Source organism: Neocloeon triangulifer, unplaced genomic scaffold, assembly GCF_031216515.1.
Source record: "Neocloeon triangulifer isolate White Clay Creek 2 clone unplaced genomic scaffold, ASM3121651v1 ptg000014l, whole genome shotgun sequence".
In the NCBI taxonomy this organism is placed as follows: Eukaryota; Metazoa; Arthropoda; class Insecta; order Ephemeroptera; family Baetidae; genus Neocloeon; species Neocloeon triangulifer.
Window position 1 is genome coordinate 74947 of NW_026775556.1, and position 21181 is coordinate 96127.

A 21181-nucleotide genomic window follows, 5' to 3' on the forward strand; every position below is an offset into this window, starting at 1 on the left:
CTTCGAGCAACGATTTGGCCGATTTCTTAAATTTATTAAAATTACCAGATTCCGTGCTTTACAAGAGCGAAGCAAAAAAACTGAGCTCGCACCAAGCAACATTAAGTTTTGAGGCGTCTCTTTCATTTAATTTTAAAGCTATTTTTCTAGATTTCAAAGTGCTTCGTGCTTCGAGCAACGATTTGGCCGAGTTCTCAAGTTAATCAAAAATACCAGATTCCCTGCTTTATAGGAGCGAAGCAAAAAAACTGTGCTCGCACCAAGCAACATTAAGTTTTGAGGCGTCTCTTTCATTTAATTTTAAAGCTATTTTTCTAGATTTCAAAGTGCTTCGTGCTTCGAGCAACGATTTGGCCGATTTCTTAAATTTATTAAAATTACCAGATTCCGTGCTTTACAAGAGCGAAGCAAAAAAACTGAGCTCGCACCAAGCAACATTAAGTTTTGACGCGTCTCTTTCATTTAATTTTAAAGCTATTTTTCTAGATTTCAAAGTGCTTCGTGCTTCGAGCAACGATTTGGCCGAGTTCTTAAGTTAATCAAAAATACCAGATTCCGTGCTTTATAAGAGCGAAGCAAAAAAACTGAGCTCGCACCAAGCAACATTAAGTGTTGAGGCGTCTCTTTCATTTAATTTTAAAGCTATTTTTCTAGATTTCAAAGTGCTTCGTGCTTCGAGCAACGATTTGGCCGATTTCTTAAATTTATTAAAATTACCAGATTCCGTGCTTTACAAGAGCGAAGCAAAAAAACTGAGCTCGCACCAAGCAACATTAAGTGTTGAGGCGTCTCTTTCATTTAATTTTAAAGCTATTTTTCTAGATTTCAAAGTGCTTCGTGCTTCGAGCAACGATTCGGCCGATTTCTTAAATTTATTAAAATTACCAGATTCCCTGCTTTACAAGAGCGAAGCAAAAAAACTGAGCTCGCACCAAGCAACATTAAGTGTTGAGGCGTCTCTTTCATTTAATTTTAAAGCTATTTTTCTAGATTTCAAAGTGCTTCGTGCTTCGAGCAACGATTTGGCCGATTTCTTATATTTATTAAAATTACCAGATTCCGTGCTTTACAAGAGCGAAGCAAAAAAACTGAGCTCGCACCAAGCAACATTAAGTGTTGAGGCGTCTCTTTCATTTAATTTTAAAGCTATTTTTCTAGATTTCAAAGTGCTTCGTGCTTCGAGCAACGATTTGGCCGATTTCTTAAATTTATTAAAATTACCAGATTCCGTGCTTTACAAGAGCGAAGCAAAAAAACTGAGCTCGCACCAAGCAACATTAAGTTTTGAGGCGTCTCTTTCATTTAATTTTAAAGCTATTTTTCTAGATTTCAAAGTGCTTCGTGCTTCGAGCAACGATTTGGCCGAGTTCTCAAGTTAATCAAAAATACCAGATTCCCTGCTTTATAGGAGCGAAGCAAAAAAACTGTGCTCGCACCAAGCAACATTAAGTTTTGAGGCGTCTCTTTCATTTAATTTTAAAGCTATTTTTCTAGATTTCAAAGTGCTTCGTGCTTCGAGCAACGATTTGGCCGAGTTCTTAAGTTAATCAAAAATACCAGATTCCCTGCTTTATAGGAGCGAAGCAAAAAAACTGAGCTCGCACCAAGCAACATTAAGTGTTGAGGCGTCTCTTTCATTTAATTTTAAAGCTATTTTTCTAGATTTCAAAGTGCTTCGTGCTTCGAGCAACGATTTGGCCGATTTCTTATATTTATTAAAATTACCAGATTCCGTGCTTTACAAGAGCGAAGCAAAAAAACTGAGCTCGCACCAAGCAACATTAAGTGTTGAGGCGTCTCTTTCATTTAATTTTAAAGCTATTTTTCTAGATTTCAAAGTGCTTCGTGCTTCGAGCAACGATTTGGCCGATTTCTTAAATTTATTAAAATTACCAGATTCCGTGCTTTACAAGAGCGAAGCAAAAAAACTGAGCTCGCACCAAGCAACATTAAGTTTTGAGGCGTCTCTTTCATTTAATTTTAAAGCTATTTTTCTAGATTTCAAAGTGCTTCGTGCTTCGAGCAACGATTTGGCCGAGTTCTTAAGTTAATCAAAAATACCAGATTCCGTGCTTTACAAGAGCGAAGCAAAAAAACTGTGCTCGCACCAAGCAACATTAAGTTTTGAGGCGTCTCTTTGATTTAATTTTAAAGCTATTTTTCTAGATTTCAAAGTGCTTCGTGCTTCGAGCAACGATTTGGCCGATTTCTTAAATTTATTAAAATTACCAGATTCCGTGCTTTACAAGAGCGAAGCAAAAAAACTGAGCTCGCACCAAGCAACATTAAGTTTTGAGGCGTCTCTTTCATTTAATTTTAAAGCTATTTTTCTAGATTTCAAAGTGCTTCGTGCTTCGAGCAACGATTTGGCCGATTTCTTAAATTTATTAAAATTACCAGATTCCGTGCTTTAGAAGAGCGAAGCAAAAAAACTGAGCTCGCACCAAGCAACATTAAGTGTTGAGGCGTCTCTTTCATTTAATTTTAAAGCTATTTTTCTAGATTTCAAAGTGCTTCGTGCTTCGAGCAACGATTCGGCCGATTTCTTAAATTTATTAAAATTACCAGATTCCCTGCTTTACAAGAGCGAAGCAAAAAAACTGAGCTCGCACCAAGCAACATTAAGTGTTGAGGCGTCTCTTTCATTTAATTTTAAAGCTATTTTTCTAGATTTCAAAGTGCTTCGTGCTTCGAGCAACGATTTGGCCGATTTCTTAAATTTATTAAAATTACCAGATTCCGTGCTTTAGAAGAGCGAAGCAAAAAAACTGAGCTCGCACCAAGCAACATTAAGTGTTGAGGCGTCTCTTTCATTTAATTTTAAAGCTATTTTTCTAGATTTCAAAGTGCTTCGTGCTTCGAGCAACGATTCGGCCGATTTCTTAAATTTATTAAAATTACCAGATTCCGTGCTTTAGAAGAGCGAAGCAAAAAAACTGAGCTCGCACCAAGCAACATTAAGTGTTGAGGCGTCTCTTTCATTTAATTTTAAAGCTATTTTTCTAGATTTCAAAGTGCTTCGTGCTTCGAGCAACGATTCGGCCGATTTCTTAAATTTATTAAAATTACCAGATTCCCTGCTTTACAAGAGCGAAGCAAAAAAACTGAGCTCGCACCAAGCAACATTAAGTGTTGAGGCGTCTCTTTCATTTAATTTTAAAGCTATTTTTCTAGATTTCAAAGTGCTTCGTGCTTCGAGCAACGATTTGGCCGATTTCTTAAATTTATTAAAATTACCAGATTCCGTGCTTTAGAAGAGCGAAGCAAAAAAACTGAGCTCGCACCAAGCAACATTAAGTGTTGAGGCGTCTCTTTCATTTAATTTTAAAGCTATTTTTCTAGATTTCAAAGTGCTTCGTGCTTCGAGCAACGATTTGGCCGATTTCTTAAATTTATTAAAATTACCAGATTCCGTGCTTTACAAGAGCGAAGCAAAAAAACTGAGCTCGCACCAAGCAACATTAAGTTTTGAGGCGTCTCTTTCATTTAATTTTAAAGCTATTTTTCTAGATTTCAAAGTGCTTCGTGCTTCGAGCAACGATTTGGCCGATTTCTTAAATTTATTAAAATTACCAGATTCCGTGCTTTATAGGAGCGAAGCAAAAAAACTGAGCTCGCACCAAGCAACATTAAGTTTTGAGGCGTCTCTTTCATTTAATTTTAAAGCTATTTTTTTAGATTTCAAAGTGCTTCGTGCTTCGAGCAACGATTTGGCCGATTTCTTAAATTTATTAAAATTACCAGATTCTGTGCTTTACAAGAGCGAAGCAAAAAAACTGAGCTCGCACCAAGCAACATTAAGTTTTGAGGCGTCTCTTTCATTTAATTTTAAAGCTATTTTTTTAGATTTCAAAGTGCTTCGTGCTTCGAGCAACGATTTGGCCGATTTCTTTAATTTATTAAAATTACCAGATTCCGTGCTTTACAAGAGCGAAGCAAAAAAACTGAGCTCGCACCAAGCAACATTAAGTTTTGAGGCGTCTCTTTCATTTAATTTTAAAGCTATTTTTCTAGATTTCAAAGTGCTTCGTGCTTCGAGCAACGATTTGGCCGAGTTCTCAAGTTAATCAAAAATACCAGATTCCCTGCTTTATAGGAGCGAAGCAAAAAAACTGTGCTCGCACCAAGCAACATTAAGTTTTGAGGCGTCTCTTTCATTTAATTTTAAAGCTATTTTTCTAGATTTCAAAGTGCTTCGTGCTTCGAGCAACGATTTGGCCGAGTTCTTAAATTTATTAAAATTACCAGATTCCCTGCTTTATAGGAGCGAAGCAAAAAAACTGAGCTCGCACCAAGCAACATTAAGTTTTGACGCGTCTCTTTCATTTAATTTTAAAGCTATTTTTCTAGATTTCAAAGTGCTTCGTGCTTCGAGCAACGATTTGGCCGAGTTCTTAAGTTAATCAAAAATACCAGATTCCCTGCTTTATAGGAGCGAAGCAAAAAAACTGAGCTCGCACCAAGCAACATTAAGTTTTGAGGCGTCTCTTTCATTTAATTTTAAAGCTATTTTTTTAGATTTCAAAGTGCTTCGTGCTTCGAGCAACGATTTGGCCGATTTCTTAAATTTATTAAAATTACCAGATTCCGTGCTTTACAAGAGCGAAGCAAAAAAACTGAGCTCGCACCAAGCAACATTAAGTTTTGAGGCGTCTCTTTCATTTAATTTTAAAGCTATTTTTCTAGATTTCAAAGTGCTTCGTGCTTCGAGCAACGATTTGGCCGATTTCTTAAATTTATTAAAATTACCAGATTCCGTGCTTTAGAAGAGCGAAGCAAAAAAACTGAGCTCGCACCAAGCAACATTAAGTGTTGAGGCGTCTCTTTCATTTAATTTTAAAGCTATTTTTCTAGATTTCAAAGTGCTTCGTGCTTCGAGCAACGATTCGGCCGATTTCTTAAATTTATTAAAATTACCAGATTCCCTGCTTTACAAGAGCGAAGCAAAAAAACTGAGCTCGCACCAAGCAACATTAAGTGTTGAGGCGTCTCTTTCATTTAATTTTAAAGCTATTTTTCTAGATTTCAAAGTGCTTCGTGCTTCGAGCAACGATTTGGCCGATTTCTTAAATTTATTAAAATTACCAGATTCCGTGCTTTAGAAGAGCGAAGCAAAAAAACTGAGCTCGCACCAAGCAACATTAAGTGTTGAGGCGTCTCTTTCATTTAATTTTAAAGCTATTTTTCTAGATTTCAAAGTGCTTCGTGCTTCGAGCAACGATTCGGCCGATTTCTTAAATTTATTAAAATTACCAGATTCCGTGCTTTACAAGAGCGAAGCAAAAAAACTGAGCTCGCACCAAGCAACATTAAGTGTTGAGGCGTCTCTTTCATTTAATTTTAAAGCTATTTTTCTAGATTTCAAAGTGCTTCGTGCTTCGAGCAACGATTCGGCCGATTTCTTAAATTTATTAAAATTACCAGATTCCGTGCTTTACAAGAGCGAAGCAAAAAAACTGAGCTCGCACCAAGCAACATTAAGTGTTGAGGCGTCTCTTTCATTTAATTTTAAAGCTATTTTTCTAGATTTCAAAGTGCTTCGTGCTTCGAGCAACGATTCGGCCGATTTCTTAAATTTATTAAAATTACCAGATTCCCTGCTTTACAAGAGCGAAGCAAAAAAACTGAGCTCGCACCAAGCAACATTAAGTGTTGAGGCGTCTCTTTCATTTAATTTTAAAGCTATTTTTCTAGATTTCAAAGTGCTTCGTGCTTCGAGCAACGATTTGGCCGATTTCTTAAATTTATTAAAATTACCAGATTCCGTGCTTTAGAAGAGCGAAGCAAAAAAACTGAGCTCGCACCAAGCAACATTAAGTGTTGAGGCGTCTCTTTCATTTAATTTTAAAGCTATTTTTCTAGATTTCAAAGTGCTTCGTGCTTCGAGCAACGATTCGGCCGATTTCTTAAATTTATTAAAATTACCAGATTCCGTGCTTTACAAGAGCGAAGCAAAAAAACTGAGCTCGCACCAAGCAACATTAAGTGTTGAGGCGTCTCTTTCATTTAATTTTAAAGCTATTTTTCTAGATTTCAAAGTGCTTCGTGCTTCGAGCAACGATTCGGCCGATTTCTTAAATTTATTAAAATTACCAGATTCCGTGCTTTACAAGAGCGAAGCAAAAAAACTGAGCTCGCACCAAGCAACATTAAGTGTTGAGGCGTCTCTTTCATTTAATTTTAAAGCTATTTTTCTAGATTTCAAAGTGCTTCGTGCTTCGAGCAACGATTCGGCCGATTTCTTAAATTTATTAAAATTACCAGATTCCGTGCTTTACAAGAGCGAAGCAAAAAAACTGAGCTCGCACCAAGCAACATTAAGTTTTGAGGCGTCTCTTTCATTTAATTTTAAAGCTATTTTTCTAGATTTCAAAGTGCTTCGTGCTTCGAGCAACGATTTGGCCGATTTCTTAAATTTATTAAAATTACCAGATTCCCTGCTTTATAAGAGCGAAGCAAAAAAACTGTGCTCGCACCAAGCAACATTAAGTGTTGAGGCGTCTCTTTCATTTAATTTTAAAGCTATTTTTCTAGATTTCAAAGTGCTTCGTGCTTCGAGCAACGATTTGGCCGATTTCTTATATTTATTAAAATTACCAGATTCCGTGCTTTACAAGAGCGAAGCAAAAAAACTGAGCTCGCACCAAGCAACATTAAGTGTTGAGGCGTCTCTTTCATTTAATTTTAAAGCTATTTTTCTAGATTTCAAAGTGCTTCGTGCTTCGAGCAACGATTTGGCCGATTTCTTAAATTTATTAAAATTACCAGATTCCGTGCTTTAGAAGAGCGAAGCAAAAAAACTGAGCTCGCACCAAGCAACATTAAGTGTTGAGGCGTCTCTTTCATTTAATTTTAAAGCTATTTTTCTAGATTTCAAAGTGCTTCGTGCTTCGAGCAACGATTTGGCCGAGTTCTTAAATTTATTAAAATTACCAGATTCCGTGCTTTATAAGAGCGAAGCAAAAAAACTGAGCTCGCACCAAGCAACATTAAGTTTTGAGGCGTCTCTTTCATTTAATTTTAAAGCTATTTTTCTAGATTTCAAAGTGCTTCGTGCTTCGAGCAACGATTTGGCCGATTTCTTAAATTTATTAAAATTACCAGATTCCCTGCTTTATAGGAGCGAAGCAAAAAAACTGAGCTCGCACCAAGCAACATTAAGTGTTGAGGCGTCTCTTTCATTTAATTTTAAAGCTATTTTTCTAGATTTCAAAGTGCTTCGTGCTTCGAGCAACGATTTGGCCGATTTCTTAAATTTATTAAAATTACCAGATTCCGTGCTTTAGAAGAGCGAAGCAAAAAAACTGAGCTCGCACCAAGCAACATTAAGTGTTGAGGCGTCTCTTTCATTTAATTTTAAAGCTATTTTTCTAGATTTCAAAGTGCTTCGTGCTTCGAGCAACGATTTGGCCGAGTTCTTAAATTTATTAAAATTACCAGATTCCGTGCTTTATAAGAGCGAAGCAAAAAAACTGAGCTCGCACCAAGCAACATTAAGTTTTGAGGCGTCTCTTTCATTTAATTTTAAAGCTATTTTTCTAGATTTCAAAGTGCTTCGTGCTTCGAGCAACGATTCGGCCGATTTCTTAAATTTATTAAAATTACCAGATTCCGTGCTTTACAAGAGCGAAGCAAAAAAACTGAGCTCGCACCAAGCAACATTAAGTGTTGAGGCGTCTCTTTCATTTAATTTTAAAGCTATTTTTCTAGATTTCAAAGTGCTTCGTGCTTCGAGCAACGATTCGGCCGATTTCTTAAATTTATTAAAATTACCAGATTCCGTGCTTTACAAGAGCGAAGCAAAAAAACTGAGCTCGCACCAAGCAACATTAAGTGTTGAGGCGTCTCTTTCATTTAATTTTAAAGCTATTTTTCTAGATTTCAAAGTGCTTCGTGCTTCGAGCAACGATTTGGCCGATTTCTTAAATTTATTAAAATTACCAGATTCCGTGCTTTACAAGAGCGAAGCAAAAAAACTGAGCTCGCACCAAGCAACATTAAGTTTTGAGGCGTCTCTTTCATTTAATTTTAAAGCTATTTTTCTAGATTTCAAAGTGCTTCGTGCTTCGAGCAACGATTTGGCCGAGTTCTCAAGTTAATCAAAAATACCAGATTCCCTGCTTTATAGGAGCGAAGCAAAAAAACTGTGCTCGCACCAAGCAACATTAAGTTTTGAGGCGTCTCTTTCATTTAATTTTAAAGCTATTTTTCTAGATTTCAAAGTGCTTCGTGCTTCGAGCAACGATTTGGCCGATTTCTTAAATTTATTAAAATTACCAGATTCCGTGCTTTACAAGAGCGAAGCAAAAAAACTGAGCTCGCACCAAGCAACATTAAGTTTTGACGCGTCTCTTTCATTTAATTTTAAAGCTATTTTTCTAGATTTCAAAGTGCTTCGTGCTTCGAGCAACGATTTGGCCGAGTTCTTAAGTTAATCAAAAATACCAGATTCCGTGCTTTATAAGAGCGAAGCAAAAAAACTGAGCTCGCACCAAGCAACATTAAGTGTTGAGGCGTCTCTTTCATTTAATTTTAAAGCTATTTTTCTAGATTTCAAAGTGCTTCGTGCTTCGAGCAACGATTTGGCCGATTTCTTAAATTTATTAAAATTACCAGATTCCGTGCTTTACAAGAGCGAAGCAAAAAAACTGAGCTCGCACCAAGCAACATTAAGTGTTGAGGCGTCTCTTTCATTTAATTTTAAAGCTATTTTTCTAGATTTCAAAGTGCTTCGTGCTTCGAGCAACGATTCGGCCGATTTCTTAAATTTATTAAAATTACCAGATTCCCTGCTTTACAAGAGCGAAGCAAAAAAACTGAGCTCGCACCAAGCAACATTAAGTGTTGAGGCGTCTCTTTCATTTAATTTTAAAGCTATTTTTCTAGATTTCAAAGTGCTTCGTGCTTCGAGCAACGATTTGGCCGATTTCTTATATTTATTAAAATTACCAGATTCCGTGCTTTACAAGAGCGAAGCAAAAAAACTGAGCTCGCACCAAGCAACATTAAGTGTTGAGGCGTCTCTTTCATTTAATTTTAAAGCTATTTTTCTAGATTTCAAAGTGCTTCGTGCTTCGAGCAACGATTTGGCCGATTTCTTAAATTTATTAAAATTACCAGATTCCGTGCTTTACAAGAGCGAAGCAAAAAAACTGAGCTCGCACCAAGCAACATTAAGTTTTGAGGCGTCTCTTTCATTTAATTTTAAAGCTATTTTTCTAGATTTCAAAGTGCTTCGTGCTTCGAGCAACGATTTGGCCGAGTTCTCAAGTTAATCAAAAATACCAGATTCCCTGCTTTATAGGAGCGAAGCAAAAAAACTGAGCTCGCACCAAGCAACATTAAGTTTTGAGGCGTCTCTTTCATTTAATTTTAAAGCTATTTTTCTAGATTTCAAAGTGCTTCGTGCTTCGAGCAACGATTTGGCCGAGTTCTTAAGTTAATCAAAAATACCAGATTCCCTGCTTTATAGGAGCGAAGCAAAAAAACTGAGCTCGCACCAAGCAACATTAAGTTTTGAGGCGTCTCTTTCATTTAATTTTAAAGCTATTTTTTTAGATTTCAAAGTGCTTCGTGCTTCGAGCAACGATTTGGCCGATTTCTTAAATTTATTAAAATTACCAGATTCCGTGCTTTACAAGAGCGAAGCAAAAAAACTGAGCTCGCACCAAGCAACATTAAGTTTTGAGGCGTCTCTTTCATTTAATTTTAAAGCTATTTTTCTAGATTTCAAAGTGCTTCGTGCTTCGAGCAACGATTTGGCCGATTTCTTAAATTTATTAAAATTACCAGATTCCGTGCTTTAGAAGAGCGAAGCAAAAAAACTGAGCTCGCACCAAGCAACATTAAGTGTTGAGGCGTCTCTTTCATTTAATTTTAAAGCTATTTTTCTAGATTTCAAAGTGCTTCGTGCTTCGAGCAACGATTCGGCCGATTTCTTAAATTTATTAAAATTACCAGATTCCCTGCTTTACAAGAGCGAAGCAAAAAAACTGAGCTCGCACCAAGCAACATTAAGTGTTGAGGCGTCTCTTTCATTTAATTTTAAAGCTATTTTTCTAGATTTCAAAGTGCTTCGTGCTTCGAGCAACGATTTGGCCGATTTCTTAAATTTATTAAAATTACCAGATTCCGTGCTTTAGAAGAGCGAAGCAAAAAAACTGAGCTCGCACCAAGCAACATTAAGTGTTGAGGCGTCTCTTTCATTTAATTTTAAAGCTATTTTTCTAGATTTCAAAGTGCTTCGTGCTTCGAGCAACGATTCGGCCGATTTCTTAAATTTATTAAAATTACCAGATTCCCTGCTTTACAAGAGCGAAGCAAAAAAACTGAGCTCGCACCAAGCAACATTAAGTGTTGAGGCGTCTCTTTCATTTAATTTTAAAGCTATTTTTCTAGATTTCAAAGTGCTTCGTGCTTCGAGCAACGATTTGGCCGATTTCTTATATTTATTAAAATTACCAGATTCCGTGCTTTACAAGAGCGAAGCAAAAAAACTGAGCTCGCACCAAGCAACATTAAGTGTTGAGGCGTCTCTTTCATTTAATTTTAAAGCTATTTTTCTAGATTTCAAAGTGCTTCGTGCTTCGAGCAACGATTTGGCCGATTTCTTAAATTTATTAAAATTACCAGATTCCGTGCTTTACAAGAGCGAAGCAAAAAAACTGAGCTCGCACCAAGCAACATTAAGTGTTGAGGCGTCTCTTTCATTTAATTTTAAAGCTATTTTTCTAGATTTCAAAGTGCTTCGTGCTTCGAGCAACGATTCGGCCGATTTCTTAAATTTATTAAAATTACCAGATTCCCTGCTTTACAAGAGCGAAGCAAAAAAACTGAGCTCGCACCAAGCAACATTAAGTGTTGAGGCGTCTCTTTCATTTAATTTTAAAGCTATTTTTCTAGATTTCAAAGTGCTTCGTGCTTCGAGCAACGATTTGGCCGATTTCTTATATTTATTAAAATTACCAGATTCCGTGCTTTACAAGAGCGAAGCAAAAAAACTGAGCTCGCACCAAGCAACATTAAGTGTTGAGGCGTCTCTTTCATTTAATTTTAAAGCTATTTTTCTAGATTTCAAAGTGCTTCGTGCTTCGAGCAACGATTTGGCCGATTTCTTAAATTTATTAAAATTACCAGATTCCGTGCTTTACAAGAGCGAAGCAAAAAAACTGAGCTCGCACCAAGCAACATTAAGTGTTGAGGCGTCTCTTTCATTTAATTTTAAAGCTATTTTTCTAGATTTCAAAGTGCTTCGTGCTTCGAGCAACGATTTGGCCGATTTCTTATATTTATTAAAATTACCAGATTCCGTGCTTTACAAGAGCGAAGCAAAAAAACTGAGCTCGCACCAAGCAACATTAAGTGTTGAGGCGTCTCTTTCATTTAATTTTAAAGCTATTTTTCTAGATTTCAAAGTGCTTCGTGCTTCGAGCAACGATTTGGCCGATTTCTTAAATTTATTAAAATTACCAGATTCCGTGCTTTACAAGAGCGAAGCAAAAAAACTGAGCTCGCACCAAGCAACATTAAGTGTTGAGGCGTCTCTTTCATTTAATTTTAAAGCTATTTTTCTAGATTTCAAAGTGCTTCGTGCTTCGAGCAACGATTTGGCCGATTTCTTAAATTTATTAAAATTACCAGATTCCCTGCTTTATAGGAGCGAAGCAAAAAAACTGAGCTCGCACCAAGCAACATTAAGTTTTGAGGCGTCTCTTTCATTTAATTTTAAAGCTATTTTTCTAGATTTCAAAGTGCTTCGTGCTTCGAGCAACGATTTGGCCGAGTTCTTAAGTTAATCAAAAATACCAGATTCCGTGCTTTACAAGAGCGAAGCAAAAAAACTGAGCTCGCACCAAGCAACATTAAGTTTTGAGGCGTCTCTTTCATTTAATTTTAAAGCTATTTTTCTAGATTTCAAAGTGCTTCGTGCTTCGAGCAACGATTTGGCCGAGTTCTTAAGTTAATCAAAAATACCAGATTCCGTGCTTTACAAGAGCGAAGCAAAAAAACTGTGCTCGCACCAAGCAACATTAAGTTTTGAGGCGTCTCTTTGATTTAATTTTAAAGCTATTTTTCTAGATTTCAAAGTGCTTCGTGCTTCGAGCAACGATTTGGCCGATTTCTTAAATTTATTAAAATTACCAGATTCCCTGCTTTATAGGAGCGAAGCAAAAAAACTGTGCTCGCACCAAGCAACATTAAGTGTTGAGGCGTCTCTATCATTTAATTTTAAAGCTATTTTTCTAGATTTCAAAGTGCTTCGTGCTTCGAGCAACGATTTGGCCGATTTCTTAAATTTATTAAAATTACCAGATTCCGTGCTTTACAAGAGCGAAGCAAAAAAACTGAGCTCGCACCAAGCAACATTAAGTGTTGAGGCGTCTCTTTCATTTAATTTTAAAGCTATTTTTCTAGATTTCAAAGTGCTTCGTGCTTCGAGCAACGATTTGGCCGATTTCTTAAATTTATTAAAATTACCAGATTCCGTGCTTTACAAGAGCGAAGCAAAAAAACTGAGCTCGCACCAAGCAACATTAAGTGTTGAGGCGTCTCTTTCATTTAATTTTAAAGCTATTTTTCTAGATTTCAAAGTGCTTCGTGCTTCGAGCAACGATTCGGCCGATTTCTTAAATTTATTAAAATTACCAGATTCCCTGCTTTACAAGAGCGAAGCAAAAAAACTGAGCTCGCACCAAGCAACATTAAGTGTTGAGGCGTCTCTTTCATTTAATTTTAAAGCTATTTTTCTAGATTTCAAAGTGCTTCGTGCTTCGAGCAACGATTTGGCCGATTTCTTATATTTATTAAAATTACCAGATTCCGTGCTTTACAAGAGCGAAGCAAAAAAACTGAGCTCGCACCAAGCAACATTAAGTGTTGAGGCGTCTCTTTCATTTAATTTTAAAGCTATTTTTCTAGATTTCAAAGTGCTTCGTGCTTCGAGCAACGATTTGGCCGATTTCTTAAATTTATTAAAATTACCAGATTCCGTGCTTTACAAGAGCGAAGCAAAAAAACTGAGCTCGCACCAAGCAACATTAAGTGTTGAGGCGTCTCTTTCATTTAATTTTAAAGCTATTTTTCTAGATTTCAAAGTGCTTCGTGCTTCGAGCAACGATTCGGCCGATTTCTTAAATTTATTAAAATTACCAGATTCCCTGCTTTACAAGAGCGAAGCAAAAAAACTGAGCTCGCACCAAGCAACATTAAGTGTTGAGGCGTCTCTTTCATTTAATTTTAAAGCTATTTTTCTAGATTTCAAAGTGCTTCGTGCTTCGAGCAACGATTTGGCCGATTTCTTATATTTATTAAAATTACCAGATTCCGTGCTTTACAAGAGCGAAGCAAAAAAACTGAGCTCGCACCAAGCAACATTAAGTGTTGAGGCGTCTCTTTCATTTAATTTTAAAGCTATTTTTCTAGATTTCAAAGTGCTTCGTGCTTCGAGCAACGATTTGGCCGATTTCTTAAATTTATTAAAATTACCAGATTCCGTGCTTTACAAGAGCGAAGCAAAAAAACTGAGCTCGCACCAAGCAACATTAAGTGTTGAGGCGTCTCTTTCATTTAATTTTAAAGCTATTTTTCTAGATTTCAAAGTGCTTCGTGCTTCGAGCAACGATTTGGCCGATTTCTTAAATTTATTAAAATTACCAGATTCCCTGCTTTATAGGAGCGAAGCAAAAAAACTGAGCTCGCACCAAGCAACATTAAGTTTTGAGGCGTCTCTTTCATTTAATTTTAAAGCTATTTTTCTAGATTTCAAAGTGCTTCGTGCTTCGAGCAACGATTTGGCCGAGTTCTTAAGTTAATCAAAAATACCAGATTCCGTGCTTTACAAGAGCGAAGCAAAAAAACTGAGCTCGCACCAAGCAACATTAAGTTTTGAGGCGTCTCTTTCATTTAATTTTAAAGCTATTTTTCTAGATTTCAAAGTGCTTCGTGCTTCGAGCAACGATTTGGCCGAGTTCTTAAGTTAATCAAAAATACCAGATTCCGTGCTTTACAAGAGCGAAGCAAAAAAACTGTGCTCGCACCAAGCAACATTAAGTTTTGAGGCGTCTCTTTGATTTAATTTTAAAGCTATTTTTCTAGATTTCAAAGTGCTTCGTGCTTCGAGCAACGATTTGGCCGATTTCTTAAATTTATTAAAATTACCAGATTCCCTGCTTTATAGGAGCGAAGCAAAAAAACTGTGCTCGCACCAAGCAACATTAAGTGTTGAGGCGTCTCTATCATTTAATTTTAAAGCTATTTTTCTAGATTTCAAAGTGCTTCGTGCTTCGAGCAACGATTTGGCCGAGTTCTCAAGTTAATCAAAAATACCAGATTCCCTGCTTTATAGGAGCGAAGCAAAAAAACTGAGCTCGCACCAAGCAACATTAAGTGTTGAGGCGTCTCTTTCATTTAATTTTAAAGCTATTTTTCTAGATTTCAAAGTGCTTCGTGCTTCGAGCAACGATTTGGCCGATTTCTTAAATTTATTAAAATTACCAGATTCCGTGCTTTACAAGAGCGAAGCAAAAAAACTGAGCTCGCACCAAGCAACATTAAGTGTTGAGGCGTCTCTTTCATTTAATTTTAAAGCTATTTTTCTAGATTTCAAAGTGCTTCGTGCTTCGAGCAACGATTTGGCCGATTTCTTAAATTTATTAAAATTACCAGATTCCGTGCTTTACAAGAGCGAAGCAAAAAAACTGAGCTCGCACCAAGCAACATTAAGTGTTGAGGCGTCTCTTTCATTTAATTTTAAAGCTATTTTTCTAGATTTCAAAGTGCTTCGTGCTTCGAGCAACGATTTGGCCGATTTCTTAAATTTATTAAAATTACCAGATTCCGTGCTTTACAAGAGCGAAGCAAAAAAACTGTGCTCGCACCAAGCAACATTAAGTGTTGAGGCGTCTCTTTCATTTAATTTTAAAGCTATTTTTCTAGATTTCAAAGTGCTTCGTGCTTCGAGCAACGATTTGGCCGATTTCTTAAATTTATTAAAATTACCAGATTCCGTGCTTTACAAGAGCGAAGCAAAAAAACTGAGCTCGCACCAAGCAACATTAAGTTTTGAGGCGTCTCTTTCATTTAATTTTAAAGCTATTTTTCTAGATTTCAAAGTGCTTCGTGCTTCGAGCAACGATTTGGCCGATTTCTTAAATTTATTAAAATTACCAGATTCCGTGCTTTACAAGAGCGAAGCAAAAAAACTGAGCTCGCACCAAGCAACATTAAGTGTTGAGGCGTCTCTTTCATTTAATTTTAAAGCTATTTTTCTAGATTTCAAAGTGCTTCGTGCTTCGAGCAACGATTTGGCCGAGTTCTTAAGTTAATCAAAAATACCAGATTCCCTGCTTTATAAGAGCGAAGCAAAAAAACTGAGCTCGCACCAAGCAACATTAAGTGTTGAGGCGTCTCTTTCATTTAATTTTAAAGCTATTTTTCTAGATTTCAAAGTGCTTCGTGCTTCGAGCAACGATTTGGCCGATTTCTTAAATTTATTAAAATTACCAGATTCCCTGCTTTATAGGAGCGAAGCAAAAAAACTGTGCTCGCACCAAGAAACATTAAGTGTTGAGGCGTCTCTTTCATTTAATTTTAAAGCTATTTTTCTAGATTTCAAAGTGCTTCGTGCTTCGAGCAACGATTTGGCCGAGTTCTTAAATTTATTAAAGTTACCAGATTCCCTGCTTTATAGGAGCGAAGCAAAAAAACTGTGCTCGCACCAAGCAACATTAAGTGTTGAGGCCTCTCTTTCATTTAATTTTAAAGCTATTTTTCTAGATTTCAAAGTGCTTCGTGCTTCGAGCAACGATTTGGCCGAGTTCTTAAGTTAATCAAAAATACCAGATTCCCTGCTTTATAAGAGCGAAGCAAAAAAACTGAGCTACCACCAAGCAACATTTAGTGTTGAGGCGTCTCTTTCATTTAATTTTAAATTTTTTTTTCTAGATAATAATGTGGTACGAGCAACAATTTTGCTATTGTCTCAGTTTTTAAAAAAATGCAGTGATATTCAATTTATTAGAGCGAAGCAAAATAACTGAGCAATTGTGGCATAAAATTAAATTCGATGATATGGTTTTTTGCTCAATTTTTGATTAAAGGTAATTTCCGCAATATAAATGGTGAAGCAAAAAACTCGACATTTGTGCCAGAAAATTAAGTGTTGAGGCTGGCTTATTTTGCCCATGCTAAATTAACCTGGCCTAGGCTTAAACCCACCATTTAATTTTGCTGGTGGGCTAAGTCAGGTTAGCCTGGGCCAGATTAGGTTTTGGGTCGCCCTCAAAATGTTGTAAAAATATATTAATAATTAATTTCTTTCTTCAAGTCTTTAACATATATGTTAACTCAAAATGATCGGTTTCTTGAATAAATATCTTCCAACGGCCCTGATGGTCTTCGTGGAAATGCCCTTATGGGAATTAAATTATTGAGAAAAAAAATTGGTTTTAGCAATTTTTATGTTATAACATATTTTTTGAGGGACCTGTTTTTCATCGACCGGTGCCGGTTTTAATTTCAGATGAAACCTTTTTCTCTGAATGTTTTTCACTGAATCGGGCGTTGAATTGGTGCAGGTGTCGCGTGCGATTTTCATTTTGTCGCCCGTGGGAAATAAATAAAAGCGACGAAACACGTCTCGTGTGTGACACACGCACTCGGCACAGTCGGCCGCGTTCATTGTGTTTGGGGTGGCATTGTGTGCGCTTTGATTTGAATGAGCTCCTCACGCACGGCCTGTCTACGTTGCAGAATTCTGGGAGGCGCACTTCCAGTGCCGCTACCCCAACTCGTCACGGACCCCGTACAACCAGCACTTCACCAAAATGTGCTCGGGCCAGGAGAAGCTGACGAAAGAAAACATGGCCTTCGAGGGACAGCTGCAGTTCGTCAGCGACGCTGTCATGGCGTTCGCGCACGCCCTCAGGTGAGCCCCACACATTTTTCCCGCAACACAAAATCCGAGGCTTATTTGTTAAAAAAAAAGAAACTCGCAATGCTTTCACGAAAACGAGAAAACTTTTGTTAAAAGATATTAAAAGATAGAGAAATTTCATTGTTATTTTTTTATATTAACCAATTCTGATGAATATTAAAGTTGAAAATATTGCTCTTGAAATTTTCCTTTCGCTCAATATGTGTGAAAATTTACGCAAACACTTTTGACTGGGGCCAGTTAATATTCATCTGGGGAGGCATCTCGGCGCAAATTAGAAGCCGCAAAGTCATTTTTCATCAGACCTTTGGTGTTGCGGCGCGTAATTTTTGCGGAGAGCCAGATTGATGCCGTGGCCTCCGACACACGCAATCAAAATTAATATCTCACACCTTCGCCTTAAATTGTTTGCGTCCGCCGTCAGCCCAAAGTTGCAGGTATAGTGGAATAGTTGGCCGACAAGTTTGCTCAGAGAAATTTCTGCTTTGTGGGCGCCGACTTTGGCCAAGTTGCCAGACAAAGAAATCGACACGAATTGGCATAGTTGCGCCTGCCACTGATGAACATGTTATTAACTTTGCCAACTATTTCTCTCTCTTCCGCACACACTGCGTACAATTGCGACCTATATTGCGCTTTGAAAGAAAACTTTCAAGTACACGTGCCGGTGAAAACCGCAATTAATTTCATTGTGCTTTTTAGAGAGATATTTCTTATAGAAAATTAATTGCATTTTAAATGTTTCAGTAGAAAACTTTGATTATGTTACATGATAGAATTATTAAATTTGCATAATCTGTGTCAAAGAAACTTAGCAAGACCGACATGTAACTTTTGTTTTTTTATGGCAGTTAGAAGTATAATTATATTATTTTTACAAAAAGCATTGTTCTAGTAAATTAAAGTTGAGAAATTATTTACGTATTCTTCATAATTATATTAGTATTAGTTAGATATGGAGATAGTATGTGGAGAGTAACCTGTTTAAAAGTAAAATATTTAATATTGAAGTATAATTTTAAAATTTTCAAATGATCAGTTTATTCTAAATTCAATTTTATAATATATATATTTTTTTAATGTTTTTACATTAAAAATTGAAAAACAAAATATACAATTGTTTTTAATTTTTATTAGTTAATAGTTAAACATTAAATTGCAATTATTTTCAATAGAAATCTGGCTTGCACAAAAGTTTGCCCTGATTCAATTTTAATGAAATCCACCTCGAGTGTTAGAATTCAATTTATTTTAATTATTATTCTTTCATTTTGCTGTTCAATTTAATAGTTAGTTTTTAAAATGTTTGCCTATCCATTAGGTAATCTAAATTGTTTCCTTTTCCGCGTTTGTTCAAAATATTTGAAATTTTGTTTACGTTTCCCTTTTCCTTATTGTGCATCCTACACAAATATCAAAGCTCGCAATATTTGCAATTTCATTAAATCTGATCTCAAACGTTATCATGCCGTTTGAAAATATTGTATATTTCATTAAATTGAATAAGAGGAAAATGTAAACTACAACGGTATTATTTTGCAAGGTTTTCCCTATTGGGACAAAAATGATTGAAAACTGATACGTGTGTAGCGAAGATTAATATTAAATTCTGCCTTTCCAAGAAAATGTTTCCTTGCTTGCGTAGAAACACGGAAGTTGTACTACAAGGAAGCCTCGTTCAAGGATGAGGCTCAAAGAAAATTCGATAAAAGCAATTTCGCCTTACGCACGCATTACCATAATATCCGTTCAAAGACAAAGTTTCAGCCGAATTCGGTTCCTCCTTTGTTGCAGAGACATGCATCGAGACGTCTGTCACAGCAAGCCGGGTCTGTGCGACGCGATGAAGCCCACCAAAGGCACCGACTTGCTGCGATACTTGCGCAAAGTGGAGTTTGAAGGTACGTGCAGCCATCCTTGTAAAGGGAAAAAGTAAAAAAGCGGGGGCGGCCGTAAAACGAGCCATAACTCGCACCTAAAAGCCTGAAACGTTTTATGGCCGCATTAATGCAAATTTTCAGGAGCGATCAATTAAATTAGCTTGTAATCGAGAGTAATTTCACCGAATTTATGAGTGATTTTTACTCAACGGCCACGTTAAATTCTAATTGCTTGAGAGCTTTGAAAGTATAAAACAATATTTTTCAGCTTCTCCGAACTGTATTTCCTTATAACTTGAGAATAATGACGTTCTTATGGATGTAACGTCAAAAGTTGTGTCCTGAAATAATGGAAATATCCATCCATCAATTAAATTCAAAAGGTTTTCAATGATATTTCCCATTCTAAATAAAAGATAATAAAATTTAGTTTTGAAAGCTAATAAAATTAAGATAATTGTAATGGCTCAATATTTTCCCCTTCATTGCATTGCACCAAAAATTTTAAATTTTTAAGGTATTCGTTAAAATATTTATTAAAATTGATAATTATCTCCTTTTTTCCTTATGACTCAATTATATATTAATTTACAATTTACTTTTATTTCGTTAAAGAAGTTTAAATTGATTCTCAGAGCCTGTTTTTCCGTGTCTGTCAGCAGAAACTTGGCCCGTTGATAATTATTACGAAACACGTCTTGCTAATTAGAGGGAATGAATGGCAAGAAGTCTGGCAGCCTCTTGAACTCGACAGCAGCTTTTTTCGCTTCCTTTTGACCCACCCGGCAGTCCGCGCGCGTCACCGGCAGATAATTAAACGAGCAGGCAAGCCCTGGCTCGAGGTCACACCCATTCATCACCGTCACCAAAACCTATTTATTCCGAGTGTATCAACCGTTCTTGTTGATCGCACAAATATTGATCAGCCAAGTCCGTTTAATTCTACTTTTTGTCCGACCACAAAAGGCAATATTCGAGCGACTGTGAACGCCTGCAACGGGCACGATAGGCAACCTGGCCAACACTTGCACAATGCGGGTTGCATAAAATTAAAAACTCTGACTATGTAGAATGAAATTGTAAAAAGCGTTGTAAAATGAACTCAGTTTCTCTCACAATCAGCTCAATTAGGCAAGTTGATCCTCGTTCATTTTAGAATATTCAATTTAATTTAATTTAATTTAATTTAATTTATTGTGAAAGAAATCACAGAATAATTAATTTTCCGAAAGAAGTTAGCGAGGAAACCAATGCTCGGAAAACCAATAATTATGTTTAAATTGAAAACGGAATAATTATGTTTAAATTTTCAACTTTAAACTGAAAATCTTAATTTCTTGTCGACTGATTAGGATTTTTGCTTCCAAAATAATTTCAATTTAAAACATTGTCCTGGTTGATAAGTTTTAAGTGGAAAAAAATAGTATTTTGGTAACAGAAATCTTAATCTGTTTAAAAAGAAAATTAAGATTTCCAATCAAAAGTTGAAATTTGGACATTTTTGTTTGTTTTCACAGCATTGATTTTCTTGCTCAGCTTCTTAATCCGCGTTAAATTCCTTTTGGAAAATTGAAACGGAAACTGGAATAAACTTAACAACGGAAACGCGACACACATTTACACTAGAAATTACAAAGTATAGGAAAACCAAAAATAAATTAACAACAGAATAATTACTCTTTGAGACTTGCGAATAGTTCCATTGTTAATTAAAACTACCTTTTTTGGCTCTTTTCATAAAAAAGTAATATTCATTTGTTTAGATTATTTTGATGACTTGAATGAAAATTTAAATGCAAATCCACATTTCACGCTTTTTCAATTACAGCTGATTTATCAGGATGAGAATGTTTTTTCAATTAATTTTGTAGGAAGCCTCATTTATATTATGAGCTGCGGTTTCATAAGTTTTTATTTTGTTCCAGAAGCGTGTGGCAATTTTCTAGGAAAATCTCCGGTAATTGCAGAACTGCTGTGCTTCTCTACTCTAGTTCAGTCTCTTTTTCATTTCCCACGAGTTGCCCAGATGTCTATCTAAATGCACACGTGTTCAAAGTTGGTGCGGCAAAAAAGAAAGTTTAGATGAGCAAACTTTATTTCTTTCTTTCCGCATCTTTTGCATTTTCTTGGCAGCCGTGTCTGACGAGGACATTCAAAGCTTCTTTTCAAATAAAGATGTACTTTTAAATCTAACCGATGAAAGTTTCTCTTTTAATGAAAATCAGAAAATCGGAGGAAATTACTTGGATTCCGCTACTTTGAAATTCCTCCGCAGTTTCTCAAAATCCGGCTAATTAACCATTCCATCCAACCTGCCAAATTGGAATTTCAAGCTGCGAACGTTTCCCAGAATCTATTAATTGGCAAA

General features: G+C 36.2%; 1 protein-coding gene across 3 annotated transcripts in view; it reads left to right on the forward strand.

Annotated features, from left to right (window-relative positions):
• Positions 1-21181, forward strand: part of LOC132199469 (metabotropic glutamate receptor 4) — a 69956-nt gene that overhangs the window by 36806 nt on the left and 11969 nt on the right. For all 3 annotated transcript variants that reach the window (XM_059624199.1, XM_059624197.1, XM_059624198.1), the window contains exons 3-4: positions 16750-16924; positions 18728-18834. In XM_059624199.1, coding sequence (XP_059480182.1) covers positions 16750-16924; positions 18728-18834 — 282 coding nt within the window. The remainder of the gene's footprint in view (positions 1-16749; positions 16925-18727; positions 18835-21181) is intronic.